Raw genomic sequence first — 15,697 nt, 5'->3', positions numbered from 1 at the left:
CTGTGCTCCCTAGCAGCTGGTGGCAGCTGGGGCGAGCAGCACCAGATAAGGTCACACACCACAGAATATAAAACCAGTATAGGAGTCATTCGGATGAGTCTGAGCTCATTCTGCAAAGGGATGTGAGAAAGTTCAGTTAAGGAAGGGGTATTTGAGCCCAGCCTTGAAACAGAGAAACGGGCAGAAAGAAGCGTGAAAGTGTAAATATGAACGAGTCCTGCCTTCAGAGAACAGAGTCTATTAACACAGAAAACTGTGAGCCTTGACCGTTTCAATACAATGTACAGGGATCTGGGATGTCATCAAAGGAAGAATGAAGTCCCCTAGTCATTGGGCATTGCCAGGAGAGGCGTCGTGGAATGAAATCTTGAAAGATAAGAAGGAGCAAGTGCCCTTTGCCCTCGCCACCACTACCAGCTTGTCTGCTGAGCAGGGGGTACCGCATGTGCAAAGCCTTGGAGGCATGAGAGCAGCTGCACCTGTGAGAAAGATCGAGTGGTCACTTTAGTGTGTTCTTGCAAGGGGTTCTAGCCATAGCAGGATGGTAACCACCTGCCCCAGCTTGGAAAGTCGAGTGGGAGTGGAGGGTACAGAGAGAGATGCTTCAGACCGGCAGGTGCATGAGAAGGAAGTCGTGGACATCATCTAGTTAAGGATAATGTTCTCCCCTGGCCTCGCTCCGGAAAAAGAAACCTTTGCTTAAAAAGGAGACCTCTGTTTAAATTATTTGCCCTCCCTTTCTTAGGCAGAATAGTTAGAGACCCAGGTATCAATGCAGGTTTTAGTTATTTTTATACTCAGTGAACTGAAAGATCTTTCAGAGGTAAGAGTAACCACTGTTTTGGTGTTCTCTGTATCATGGACAAACGTTTTTACCTCTCATGGAAATATGTGGCATGGGTGGCAACATGATGTGGGTGACATTGCCATCTTTTCCTTGGAGTCCTACATAGTCGAGTTCAAATGCATTCAAGAGGGTTCTTACCTCAGCTACCCTGCGTGACGAGAAAGAAACATCAGGAGCGCTACGTGATACTCCAACAAGGAGACAAAGACAGTGGCTCAGCAGGACCAGAAAAATGAGTGGGAATTTTACAACTTGTGCAACTTGTGGACACATAGGTACCCATCCCTTACATTAAAACAAACAAACAAACAAAAAACCACAACAAAAAAACTTTTAAAAAATTTACAAATCAAATTAAATTGGAAATACTGTGACCCATGGCAGAGCAGAAATATCTTTATATCACCTTGACATCCCTCTCCCTAAACCCAATATTTAACCCCCCTTCTCTCTAATTCTGCAAATTAACCTGAAAAGCTCAGCGTATCCAAGAAACAGAGGGAAGCTTGTTCCACTCAGGATGCACAATAACGTCTCAGCAGCACGTTTAAATTATATGTTTAGGCTGACAGGCAAACGTATTTCACGGCAGAATCCTTAGGAAGCGGGAGACAATTTCCTTCAGCTGAACGTCATCGTTTGATGTAGATTGCCTATTATATTCTTGAGGTATTAAGAAAAATGGATTTGGAGATATTTTCTTGACAGTGGGTAGACTAATGGAATCTGGTGACTGTATTTAAAATGTGCAGAGGTTTGTTATAACATGGTAATAGAAATATCAATTGCACTGACAGGTTAAAAAAAAATCTGTCAATGAATGATAATGAAGTTATTTAAATGTCGACTCACTCGCAAACATTTTCCAAACCCTAAATTGTTCTCCCTGCTTTAACCTCATGCGTCCTAAGTTATTAGGGAGCAGTGTCTGCCGTGTAGCCCATGCGCCTTTGGCTGTGGAGGTGATTTTTATGCTGCCAAATGCACTAGGAGCAGTGAAAGTGGCTGTTCTTAATGATTTTAGGAAAGAAACAAAACACAGAAGCCACAGCTGCTTGATTTAGAGGAGGATGCTGTTCCGCTTTTGGGACATCTCATCGGCACTGATTGGAGTCATGCCCCGGTGCTTCCTTGCTTCCTGTCCCTAAGCTTCCGTCTTTGTGACCTTGGCAGTCTGGCTTGGTGCGCATGTGCTAGGACCTGTTCCCTCTCTGGGATCCGAAGGTTACTTCTTTTTGAAGGAGTGGCCTGGCTTGTTCATGGTTCAAAGAGTGTCCATTAGGCTTCCACATTCCTCACCTTCTGTATGGAGAAGACACCATCATGATGTGCCACCATCATCCTGAGGCCTGGGGATTTGTCAGGGGGTGGGGGGCAAACCAAACGTGTGTCCCCTGCCCTTATGGCCCTTAGAGGAGTCTAAGATGGCAGGCAAGAGTTTCGGGATTAAACAGTAGAGGAGTAAAGAACATGTTCCCCACCCTGGCCCCACATCTCCCCTCAGGGCTGACTGACTGTGCTAGGAGCAAGGACTGTAGTAGATCCTGGCCAGACAATGCAGGCTTCTTCCTTTTGGCTTAGCAGAAGTCAACTGACAATGCAAGAAGAACAAGCTTCCATCAAGTCAGCCAGTCCGTGAAGAACAGGCTGTGAGGGTCTGCCGTGTACGGGGCAGTCTTCTGAGGAAGACAGCGGCAGGAAACAGACATCCTTTCTGTTCTCCTCTCATGGAGCTTTCATTCTGGAAGGGGAAGGACAGAAAATTATCTGGGGGAAGAGCTTTCTAGACACAGAGAATAGCAAGGCTGGAGTGCGCTGGGGTGGGGGCAGGCAGAGAAGGCAGAGGAATTAAGAGTTGGGCATCCACTATGTCGCCAATTTAGTAGATAAAAAAGCATGTCTGAAGTTGATTTGTTGAGGACCCCAGGGGATGGACCAGTTACTCAGCTAGTTTTGAGCCGGTGTCTGGTTCTGTTTGACTTCAAGTACTACCTCTTTCTATAAAGCTGTGACGTCTTGATAATCTTCACGAGACGTCACCACATAATTCACAAGTTGACCCACTTACTTTCTCCGTATTTCTAGCCTTCCTAGGAGCTTGGGTACCCCAGATGGATGACCTACCTTCTCTTCTTAGCCCATTGTGACACTTTCTGCTTATGGTTTTCTTAAGGTGGATTCTCCCTGGTAGGCTGTCCATCCTTTTGCCTGGTATGAAGAAAAGTCAGGTTTTGGTCTACACCATATACAACTTCAAACACTTTGAGTTCATATTCCTTTTGCAAAGAAATGCTAAACTGGATTTTGTAAATAGATTTCCTTTTCCTCTAGTGGCTTTGAGAGAGGCAGTGCAGCATGAGCTTAAAGATGAAGGCTCTCGAAAGGCAGCCACGTGAGGACTGTGTCATCCAAATTCTGTGGCCTCAGTTATACCCCTGATTCCTCCTCCTCTGTAACCTGTGATTAATATCAGTGTCTGTCTCATGGGATTCTGCATGTGAAGGGCTTAACTCATATGGTAAGCACCCCTATAAACATTCATTTTTATTATCTGTTAGGTTTCCTAAGCATGACAGTCCATCAGGAAATCCTGGCACACTTATTCCAGAAGCGGAGTGTAGCATCATTCACTCTCAAATTCCGGTTCTCATCCTTACTTCTCTAAGTCGAGCCCCACTCAAAGCTACTGGCACACGTATCCTGTAGAATATAGTAGACTAGATTTGGTTCCATTTAAAAATGGTAGTAGTAACTTCACGGATATTTTCTCTTCTTAAAAAGCTACATCGAAAGTATTTTCTGTGATTCATATTCTTTTTGAGGGTTCATGGTGTGGGTTTCAGTAAGTGATGGGTAAAGGATACCAAAAGTGATCAAGAAAAAATGAGTGACAGAACAAATAAACACAAGCTGTCATTAGGGATTGCTATTCCACGCCAGTCCTGGTGTGTACTACTTTTTATGGATTAATTTAGTTTACAGATTATTCTGTGCTTGTTTATTATCTCCTTTGGTGGTATATGATTATAGCAGAGGAAATGCAATCACATTTTCTTTCCTCTACTCCCTGTGGAGACCGGTCATGCTCTGCATTGACCCCTTTACGTATGACGGGACATCGCTATCTGAGAGAGAGCATGAGGTCTTGGAAGCTAGGTGGTGCCATACAGTGAACGTGGTTGCTCTGTCCATCGGGGCAGCTCGTTTCAGCTCTATGACTATAGTAAATACTTAAATAAAGACATACTTTCAAATGTTCTAAAAGTCACTAAGATATGTTTGCAAAAACGTAGTATAAGGATTAAGGATCAAAAGCAAAAACCTGTGTGCCTTGATTTAATCACTTGCATATTTACATTACTGGAATGCTAATTTTTTTTAAGCTCTCAGCTTTTTCTTGCACAGCATAGATGTTGACAAAAAGCCTGTTTTCTATCTGTATATAAGTCAACCTGTAAATAAAACCTGAAAAAAAAATGTTTGTTTTGGAATGTTTTAAAAAATGGTACAAGCTGAGAATTCAAGGCTGTTTATATTGCATCTTAAAAACATTTCTGTGTGCTACACATCTTTTTAAGATTACCTTTTTTTTTTTTGCCTTGATAACAGCAGTCATTTTATGGTTAGCATAGACTGCCATTTCTCTTTGCAAATTTGGTTTGTTTTAAATATTTTTGTTGTTCCCCTTTTCTTATAAAACCAAGATTCATAATCTTTGTTTTGCTTTTTTTTTTTGGTCTTTGATATGCTTTTCTGAAGTATGTTGCTTAGAACAGTAATTTAATTAGATATCCCTCAAGAATGAATCTTAGAGTCAAATATGTTTGGAAAGTGCTTCATGGAATATGCATTTAAGAGGTTCACAGTGTATATTAAAATAAAAAGATTTATGTATGTATATGAGAAGAATAAAATTTATAAGTTCTCAAGTAATGGAACATTAAATTTTGCATTATCAAGCATTTCCTAACATTTTTTGATCTCGGATAACACTCTTCTTCCCCATACCTAGGGACGATACTTAGAATATTTTAACAGCCAGTGCATTGGCTCACCAGCCTGCCTGCTGCTCAACGGTCTGTCTCTCATCTGCTCTTTCAAAGCCCAGATCCCTAAGGGGCTGCAGTTCCCACCGTTGACCATACAAGGATAACTGGAAGCATCTGTTAGCTGGGAAGGGGAGTTTGCAGATGGGCACCAGGAATTGCTTTCCAGGGTGTGGTGCCTTCTCCAAGGTCACTGTCTCCTCCACTGGGGCTCAGGCTGATAGGCATAGGCACCAACCAATCAGAGCAGGTGCTCCTCTTGGTGCTGAGTGAATTTCTTGAGGACCTCTGCTGTGCCAACCTTCAGTCTTTAGGTTGCTGGACTGTGATGAAATCTAGGAGGTCTCCAAGGGAGAGGACCATGTGGTAAGACTGGCAGAAGTGCTATTCGGAGAACTTAGCACAGTAACTACTTACCAACTGGCCTGCAAAAATTAAATATTTTTGCTTCTGTCCCCTTGAATCCATGTATTCTGGCTGACTTTTAGTATTACCCATGATGCATGTAACGCTCTATCTAATTCTAATTTCGTGGGACAACTGCTAGTCTGTGCCATTTTGAGCATGTAGAAATGCATCATTTTTTCCCTCTCTAATAATTATTACAATGCCATAAATGTTTAAACATGTAGTTCTGCTGAACTGAGAATTAAATTTTGATTCAGTTTCTGAGCTTTGAAAAATCAAGGGGCAAGAGACAGCATTAAACAATGGTGGCAGACACCTTGAAGGATCTGGACTGGTGACATTGTAATAAGGGGAAAGTATCCAATAACATATTGTAAGCTCTCTGAGAAAAATGTTACAAATGTATGTCTGAGCTGGTCACTCTATTATCATCCTGTCACTGAAATTTCAGCTAAACACACACACATACACATACACACAAGTGAGAGTGATTCTGTGTAGAATCCTCATGGAGCATCCTCTTTTGTCCTTGTAGAGTTTAATTTTTTAATGTGAGCATACTCATTGATCAAGGATCAAGTTGATAGACATGATAAGAAACTAATTATTACCCCCCTGTAGATTAGTTTCTATTTCTCTAGCCTCCATTCTGATTATCCCACTAGGAAAATTAAGCCATTCTCTCATCTCTGACATGGTCCTGCTGATGTCCACATATGGCTGGACAGCATCTGCTAGTGGAGCAGTCTTCACACACTCTGTCCTCCTCCCATTACCGCCCCCCGCCCCCCCAATAGATTTTTGCATCTATTTGTTTGTTCTTGAACTTGTGAATATTGTTTAGAATAAAAATTAGAAAAAGTTACCCATTAAAGGACCTAGAGAAGGGCTAGTGAAATTTCAGAGACAAGGAGGTCTTAGGAAGCAGAGGAAGTTGATCTAGTAAGGCCAGGGTAGGAGTAGGGGAAAATATGTCAAACACCAAGATTCCACTGAGTGAAGAAAGAAGTCTCAGGTATTCCTTAGAAAGCTGGAGGTAATTTCACATCAGCATGAATTTTGGGGGGGTGGTTAATATGGAAGGAAGATCTAAAGAGGTTTGTTGTGGTTCATGGATAAGATCTGTGAGTTTTGAATGCTCTTCAAATATTCTTGGCTATCAAACCACTGTTTGTTGGATTGGGATAGAGCACAGTCTGGTCCAGAAGAAAGCCAGTTATATATTGGGTGATGCAAGTTGCCCTCTAGTTCTCTTTCCTAAAACCCTACCCATTTTCCATTTTCAAGGGCAATAGTTCTTGAAGTTTTACATAATACCCCAGTCTTCACTGATTTGCAGCATCCCCTAAATTCTATAAAGTGTTGACTATTATCTAATTATATATAATTGATTATGTAATATATAATATAGTTTATTTTATATATATATATATATATATATTTTATATATACATATACATACATACATACACACACAAATTTTAGGGGGAAAATGCCTTGGATCTCCAGCCAGATTAAATTCTTAATCCCTTAATTGCAGGATCGCACGTGATGCAGCTTTCTTGGTCCAGGGTAGCTTCTTAATGCACAGTGATGAGGCTGTTAACACAAACTTCTTCTACGCAGTCTTTATGGCCTATAGGAATTTGTACTTTGACCACTATCAGGAATGAATTGAAATGGTTACATTTTTGTGTTTCTATTTAAACCAAGTGTATTTTCTGAGCCTTGCTAATTTTAATCTATAGCATTGAATTTAACACATCATAGCCTTATATTTCTGCCTCTCAAATAAAGTTGTCAGATTTTTGAGAGTGGAGGCAATGTGTTGTATCCTGGCACACGGCACAGGGTCTGGCACATTTTAGGATGTTCTATAAATGTAAATGAATAAATGAATTGGGATCTCCTATATGTAAAAAGAAGGCTAAGAGGAAATTGTATGTTTCCTTTAAATTGAAACAAAAAGGACAGGAAAACTGTGGTATAGTGTAAGTAACACAGGGTTTAGGGCCAGAACAGCTGTATTCAAATGGTCACTGGCAATTTATCAGCTGTTTTCTTCGAATAGGTCACTTAAGTTCTGTCAGCTACTTTCTTCAAATACAGATAATGTTTCCTCCTGCACATGGTTGTCACGCTGATCTAATGAGATTACAATTCTGAAATATGTAATAAGCTTTGATAGAGACGGTGATTAAAGCCTGTTGATTTAGTCAGAATTAATATTAATTATTATTAATTAATTATTAATTATTATTGACCAAGGGCTAGATAAAGATGAGAGAATCTTTAAAAAAGATAGGGTTAGTGCCAAGAGGTAATGTCTTCCCAACTCCAGGTTGCTTAACACCAGAAAAGGCCACTGAGTAAGACTGTGAAATTTCTTTATTATTAAGATGTTTTCTTACTCTTAAGTAATAGGAAAAGACTGAATGACCTTTGAAGGTACTGACCCACCATAGATTCTATGACTCATGAAGGGAAACGCAATTTGTGGATAAATCAGGAGAACCTGCTTTTCCACTGTGCCAACGATAAAGAGAAGGTTTGAAAATGTCAAATCTACATAAAAACTCTTTATTTTTGTGGTCAGTTCAAGAGACACCCTCATCCCTTCATCTTTTAAAATTAACCACATCCTTTATGCAGTGTACGTACATGAAGGAGCAGTAAAGAGATGGAGTTTTAATTTTTACCAATTCAATTTAAATGCAAATGTTAACCACTCACATGATGCTACTGTGTACATAATTAGGCATCATTATATACTACATGAATCATCTAGAAACCTCCTGAGAGCCATTCTACTATGTAAAACATGCATTATACTGACAGGCGGCCAAATGACGTATACATCTGCCCTCATTAATACTCCTTTTGAATTATAGGTCAACTGATTATGGAACAACTTATGAGAAGCTGAATGATAAAGTTGGGCTGAAAACAATTCTAAGCTATCTCTACGTGTGTCCTACCAACAAGCGTAAGGTAAGACATGTATATTCAGCATGCTGCCTCTTCATGATGTGACTTCTGTCTTGGTTGGCTAACCTCTCTAGCTTACAGTTAAGCCAGGATTAGAGGTGTAGAGATGAGCTGATGGATGTTAAGGTGATAAAATGTATGACTCATAATTTTGAGGCCAACAGCCGTGAATGTAAGAGGGTGAGAGGTAGGTATATCATTACAGTTTCTGGAAGGCAGCTCCAAGGAATGGTCTCCTTGAATGGATGCTGTCTTGTAAGAGCTCCGACTAGTCAGTCACAAGAATCAGAATGAGCCTTGACAAGATGGAGGAGAGGGTGGGGTTTTCATCGGAAGTCTCCCTGTTTTCCCTTGACATGAATAAATAGATTAACTAGAATTGGGGTGAACGTGTCCTCCTGGAGCATGTTGGCTATCTCATTTCCAAAGTTTATTCAGCCTGCACACAAATGACAGGATGGAGACACTGCTGGAAGGAACCTTGGAGATCATCATACACTGCACCCTAATTTCATAGATGAGAAAATTAAGGTTCAGTGAAAGGTAAGGCTTTGCCTCATTGCAGAATTATGAGCGCAACCGGAACTAGGATTCAGGTTTCTTGGTTGGCAGTCATACTATCTCTGCTACATTATACTGCTCCTAGTAAGAGGGTTTATCTCTTCTTCAGAGAGAAGTATTATTTTCTCAAGGAAGATGAGATTTGCTTTTAAGTGAAAAAGACTTACTTGTCTTAGGAGGGGAATGGCGCTATATCCGTTCTTTAGTTTTTATAAGCTTGCATTGTGAGATTCTGAATTCTTTTTTTTTTTAAAGATTTTATTTATTTATTTGACAGAGATCACAAGTAGGCAGAGAGGCAGGCGGTGGGTGGGGAGGGAAGCAGGCTCCCCACTGAGCAGAGAGCCGGATGCAGGGCTCCACCCCAGGACCCTGGGACCATGACCTGAGCCGAAGGCAGAGGCCCAACCCACTGAGCCACCCAGGTGCCCCGAGATTCTGAATTCTGACATACAATTTCTAAGTGTTGTGTGAATTGCATGAAATAATAGTATGCATCAGGAAAGAGAAAATCGTTGTTCATTAGTATGTCCTAAGTTGTGTTCTTCTATGACTGTGGCAGTGATGTCCAGGTTCTCAATCCAAATCTGTCAGTAGTTACTGTCTGTGACCTTCGGTGGGTATTTCATTTTGTAACCTGAACTCTGGGAGGTGGATGAGAACATCTCTGAATGGTCATTCCTTAATTCCAGCAGCACATCCAAAGCACTAGGGGATTCCCACATGTGCCCTCTCACCCCCATTTGCTCCGGATTAGGCTCAGGTAACTGTACCTTGAGCAAGCTCCCCAGATGTTTCTTATATGTATCAAGGATTAAGAATTGCTTATGCAAAGTGTAATGTTCCCTCTGGCCCTAAACGTTTCAAGTCCCTCAGTAGAAGCAGCATAACTCGGTGGTTGTGCATAGACTCTGATGTCAGACGGCGTGTGTGAAAACCCAGCTAAACCAGTTAACTCGTGTTTAACTGTGGTGATTTACTTAACCTCTCCAAGCAGTGTCATCGAATTTAAAATAGGGATCATTATAATTCCTACTCATGTGAAAAGTTCTAACTGTTATCTAGAATAAGGCTTTTTAAGTATTTGGCACAGAATAGCTAAGGCTCATTGATGTTTTCTCTTTATTTTTTTCTCATCTGCCTCCTCCTCTTTCATGTAATTATTAGAAGGAATAGTAAAGATTATCCTCCCTAAATAGCAATGTTTAGTAGAACTTTCTGTAATGATAGAAATGTTCCTTTAAGCTGTCCAGTACCTTAGACATTAACGACTTGTGGCTGTTGAGTATTTGAAAGATAGATGAGGAACTCAATTTCATTTATTTATTTATTTATTTATTTTAGAAAAGATTGTATTTATTTATTTGATGGAGAGACATAGTGAGAGCGGGAACACAGGCAGTAGCAGTGGGAGAGGGAGAAGCATGCCTCCCGCTGAGCCGGGAGCCCGATGTGGGGTTCGATCCAGGACTCTGGGATCATGACCTGAGCCGAAGGCAGATGCTTAATGACTGAGTTACGCAGGCACCCTGAAGCACTGGATTTTAAATCTAATTTAACTTTAATTAACTTCAATGTAAATAGCCACCTGTGGCTGATGGCCCCAGTATCAGACAGCATAGTTTGATAATGTCTGCCTCACAAATGTAGAGATACACGCTGAACATTCCTGTCTTCCCTTTACTGGCTAATTACTGGTCCATCATCAGCAATTGCATTTAAATAATTTGACCTGCTGCATACCGTTCTAAGTTGAGGACCTGAATTTATACTCTTTAGTTTTATAATTTGATTTAGTTATGTTTTTTAGCTTTGAATCAATTCTTAAATTCCATATTGATTTTTCTTCTAGTTTCACATTTTCAGTAAATTTCATTTAACAATCAAGCTGTAGGGCTCCTGGGTGGCTCAGTTGGTTAAGCAACTGCTTTCAGCTCAGGTCGTGATCCTGGAGTCCCGGGATCGAGTCCCACTTCGGGCTCCCAGATCTGTGGGGAGTCTGCTTCTCCCTCTGACCTTTCTAACCCTCTCATGCTCTCTCTCAAATAAATAAGTAAAAAATCTTCAAAAAAACAATCAATCAATCTGTAGGTATCATAGGCTACAAAGAGAAATAAGTCAACATTCCACCCTCAAAAGTCCTGCATTCTAGTAATAAATGCAGTAGGACTTTCTGTCATTGAAGGGTCCTTTGACTCCGCTGCCACCTAACAGATGACTTTGGGTGAGACATTTACATTTTCCCACTTGTAAAGTGATAGAGGCAAAAAACAAAGGAATTTGCAACTGGAAGAGACTTCAAAATTGTTCTTAGAATTGTTTTAAGTTAGTGATAGTCTTTGTTTTATTGATGCTGTTGGAGAGGAATATGATGAAAAAGAAAAAAAAAAAAAAAGATAAGATGCCGAACAGGGAATAGTGAGCATGGGATTTTCTATAGCAGCAGAATATGTGACTCCAAGATTGTTTGCAGGAGCAGAGCTTATCCACGAGACTCTCAATTCCAAATGCAGCTCCTAAGGTGGGAAGGAAAGCTTAGAGGGAGCACAACAAGGAGCTCCATCTTCTAACCCATTCACACCAGTGGGCCAGCATCAGTCAGCCTGCATGCGTAGTCTATAGTCTTCTGAAAGACTTTGAAAAGTCATTGGCCATGGCATTTAGCTAAAATTAAAACTTGGCAGACCCTATTTCCAGAGAAAGAGCAGTCCTTGTCCATGGCTATGAGAGAACAACTTTCTCTGGGCCTTCCTCCTTCCAGAAGCAGAGGCGGGCCTGAACTGTTTAAAACACAGTGTTTATGGGTGAATCTAAGTGAACCGATCTTTTCCTGTACAGATAAATGAGGCCTTCAGGGTCACTTTCTGAGATGCTGATAGATTTAAGAAATATTGGAGGACGATGAAGGTCTTTACAATGGTGCAAAATCAATAAAGTTGACATAGCAGTATATTTGTGTACAGTTTTTCTACTTATGAGGTGAATTTATCACCATGAAATATGTACTTTGGCCCCCCCAAAGTGACCTACTTGAACCAAAGAGATAGTACCTGTACGACATTTTAAAGGGTGAATATATTTCCCCCAATCAATGAGAGTTTATGTAAAAAAAGGAAAGAAAGAAAAAAAGAAGAAGAGAAAAGAAAAATATCAGGCTCTATTAATTATGTAGGACAAAGGCACTCAAGTTCGCAGCAATTCTCGTAGGACTTGTGCGTTCTCCAGTGAGAAGGCAGCCTCCTTTCCAGGGTTGTATTAATTCTTCTCTGTCCCTAGGGTGCTATCCAGCAAGTTCACATCTTTTGTACCAGATATGTCTCTCTGCTTTTCACATCAGTGGGAGCAACTGGAATCAAACCGACATCAGGGAAGCCGCCTTGCCTTCCCGGAAACCTGTTTTGCCTTCACATGCTTATTGCTATTTTTAGCTGCTTGTGAGGACAAGCTCAGTTCTTCAATCAACGTGTCTCCAATAGCGGGCATGATGCCCTGGCTTTGCAGACAGCTTGTTAGGGGCATTACTGGGATCAGAGTCCACAACAAAACAGGCCCTTATTTACAGCTTAAATGAATGATCATCCGTTGCCTGTTTCTCCGCAAGCCTGCTGTAAATGACAGCGGCTTTCCTTGGATACGTCTGTTACAGTAAAATCCGTAATCTCATCGTAGGTCGGTCTAGGAAATCTTGACTAAGAGACACAGAAAGGCTGCTCCCAGGTATCATCCTAGCTCAGGCATACCCTCCTTCAATGGAGCCCTGCCCCTGGCCTCTGATAGATGAGGTAGGTCCCAAAGAACAAGGGTAAGTGACTCCTAGCGCCAGAGGAGAGGCAGGCTAGCTGTCTGTCACCACGTCTCCGAAAGAGAGCACTCCTCAACCAGCCCATGACAAATCCCAAGGCTTGTTGGTGTCAGTGGTGGTTTATTGGCTACATACCTTTAATCTCCCATGAGAAAGGATGATTTAACGTGCCCCTAGTATGAGCAGCTGGGATGTGGAGGGTGATGGAAGGAACTAATACAAATCTAACACAGAAAAACAAAATCAGTGCTTAAATCTTAGTCTCAATCTTAAATTTGCACTGAGTTTGTCTTCTGCCTAAAAAAAGAAAACTTCTTAATATTCTGGGTGTATCTGTCAGCAGTGCCTTTCCCCTCACCCCAACCAACCTTAGCTGTTCTCCCTTCACAAGGTGTGGTATGACATCTTCAAGGATTAAAGAATACAAAACCCCAAGTGGAATATAATGGGGGAGAAAAGAAGAAAAAAAAATGTTTTTTTGTTTTTTAAACTTGGAACATCCACTTCATTTCGTTGTTATATCCTAGCACTCTCTGTGCACTGTGTTCTCAGCAAAGGAGAAACCTAGGAAGTATTTGCTCTATATGTTTCCTGTGCCCCTCCATATCCCAGTTTCTTCTCCTTTGTGTGTTATCACAACTTAATTAATACTATTCCTGCTGAGAGAGCCTTCCAAGACTTTCATCCTATAAATAGGACCCCAGCTCCTCAGACACATTGATCATTTTTGTGGGTCCTTTGGTATATGCCAGCCTTAAACACTGTTTGCATTTTCTCCAGATGTTTAGGTTTTAATTACCTTACTGTATGTGGCACTTTCTAAATTGGTGTTTGATTATTGACTCTTTGCCTCTTTATATCCAGGGCATGCTCTTGTCTTTTACTCAGGAGAAGAAATAGAGACATATATCCTGCAGGTGACTTATGGGGACAGGAAAAAGGTGTGGTGGATAGCATCTGCCAACTTCCCTTAGGGAAAATATGAAATCATTGAATCAGAACCTAAAAGATGTCAGGGGTGTTCAGAATATGCTTTTTTATTTAATAGATAAGGCAACTGAGTCCTAGAGTTTAGTGACTTGCCTGAGGTGACAGGCAACTGGCAAAAGAAAAGCTGAGATCATTAAACCTTTAAGGTGAACCTCAGATGCCCTCTATTCCACAAAATTTAATCAATTCCATTAGTCAGATGTTCTCAGTCCCTCTGATTTCCCAGGCATCTGCTTCTCGTTTCTAGCACTTTTCTCTCACTCCTGATGAGTCGGTTTTGACCCTGTCTAATACCCCATTTAGAATGAGAGGACCCAGAGGGACTAAAGCACCTTCGTCAGCTTTCTGGGCTTGTAACGGGCTGAGCACAGTGTCCTGGGGTATGGTAGGTGTCCAAAACACAGCTGAGGATTTAACCTGAACTTGGTTGAGTGTGGGGCTCCTAGGCTGGAAACTGAAAAGCAAAGTACATTATAACTAACCAGCTTTGACTCATTTAATTTCTCTAATTATGAAATTAATTCTTTCCAGTGAATAAATAAGGATAGTAACAATCCCTGTAGGTTTTAGTCATTTCTAGGCCAAAATGCATAATTTTATCTTTTCTAGCCAAGAAGAGCATGATTAATATTTAAAATGCCAGGACTTTGCATAGCACTCGCTTGACATTATCTGGCGAGGCCAAGGGGAACTAGCGTATTGTATAATACATCAAAGGGGGTACATGACATTTCCCTTGGCAGATGCTCCTCAATTGCTCCTAACTCTTTCATCTGTCCCTTTGTACACAAGATCATGCATTTGCCTCTAATCTTTTAAAAATAACACATACTTCATTCATAAAGAAGTGCATGAACTCAGACACATCATGGAAGGGCCATTTTCCAAACTTCCCTACACTTGACCTAGGCAATGATGGCTAAAGATGGCTAAAGGGAGAGATCATCTCCTTTGATCCTTCCTGGGTACAATTGAGTGTGGGCACTGTTTCAGTCCATCAGACTCCATTCTGTTCTTTTGAGCGTTCAAAAAGAAAATCAAACCCAAGAAAACATGCTGCATGTACATTTTTTTTCCTCTGGGTAATTTTCCAACAGTTGTACAAGCCACTGGGTTTCAAATAAGCTACAGAAGACTAAGTGCAAAGTGCTCTGTTTGAAACAGGTGGAGTGCCAGGAGCACGGCCTGCTAGCACACCCCTTTGCTACTCCAAGGTGGCCCTAGGGAGCCCTCTGGGTCTCCTGGGCTCCATGTGACACCATTGGGGGGAAAAAAAAATACTGAACTAGGCCATCCTCCCTCTGTATACTAAACTGTACCTGAAACAGCCATGTACCTGGTACAATTTTATATAAATCAAAGCACCTGTGGTAATATTCATGAATAAATAAGTGTGAATAAAACCACAATCTTTTCAATTTTAGCACATGATGTTAGTATAGTAGGTACTTAGTTGACTCTTATTGAATCTCATCTGTGTCTAACACTAATGAAAAAAAAAATAGCAGGTTTATAATATGCCAAGTTTCTCAGAACTGATCCAGTTAACGAGTAGATCACAGCTGTATTTCATGGGGTATGAAGTAGTGCGGAGTACTTTTTTGTTGGAAAGAAGCTTTTTGCATGATTAACATTACGTATTTGCCGCTCCTCATTTGTAAGATGTTGCGTCTGTCACATGTCGGCATCTAATGCATTAAATATTAACCATGAATTGCTGATTAAAAAGTTGTATCTGTATGAGGATCAAGTTTACGGGGTGTTGCTCTTAAAATTCAGAGTTTATTAGTCACAGTTATGTTTAAAAAATACACAGGTAGCCAGCTAGACAAACGGGTAGGTGGAAAGGTGATAGATCCCCAGGTCAGCCTTTTCTAAGTTTAGATAATGCTTTTTGGCTGGCTTCCGGTGGTAGTTCTTTATCAAAATGGAAGCAAATTTAGAATGCTGCCTTTTGGTTTTATTCTTTTTTTAACAAAGGAAGCTAATCAGGATAAATATAGACTAAGTTGGTTTCCAAATATTATGAAGTAAGACTGGTCCAGAAATTGCGTG

At 40.8% G+C, this 15,697-nt stretch overlaps 1 protein-coding gene across 4 annotated transcripts in view; it reads left to right on the top strand.

Moving 5' to 3' along the window:
• The window catches only part of SORCS1 (sortilin related VPS10 domain containing receptor 1), a 497,958-nt gene that overhangs the window by 253,811 nt on the left and 228,450 nt on the right, over positions 1-15,697 (top strand). For all 4 annotated transcript variants that reach the window (XM_047703168.1, XM_047703167.1, XM_047703165.1 and 1 more), the window contains exon 3: positions 8,193-8,292. In XM_047703168.1, coding sequence (XP_047559124.1) covers positions 8,193-8,292 — 100 coding nt within the window. The remainder of the gene's footprint in view (positions 1-8,192; positions 8,293-15,697) is intronic.

The sequence above is a fragment of the Lutra lutra genome, chromosome 14, assembly GCF_902655055.1.
Source record: "Lutra lutra chromosome 14, mLutLut1.2, whole genome shotgun sequence".
Classification (NCBI taxonomy): domain Eukaryota; kingdom Metazoa; phylum Chordata; class Mammalia; order Carnivora; family Mustelidae; genus Lutra; species Lutra lutra.
Note: the sequence above shows the minus strand (reverse complement) of the source record. Positions and strands in the feature narration are given on the sequence as shown.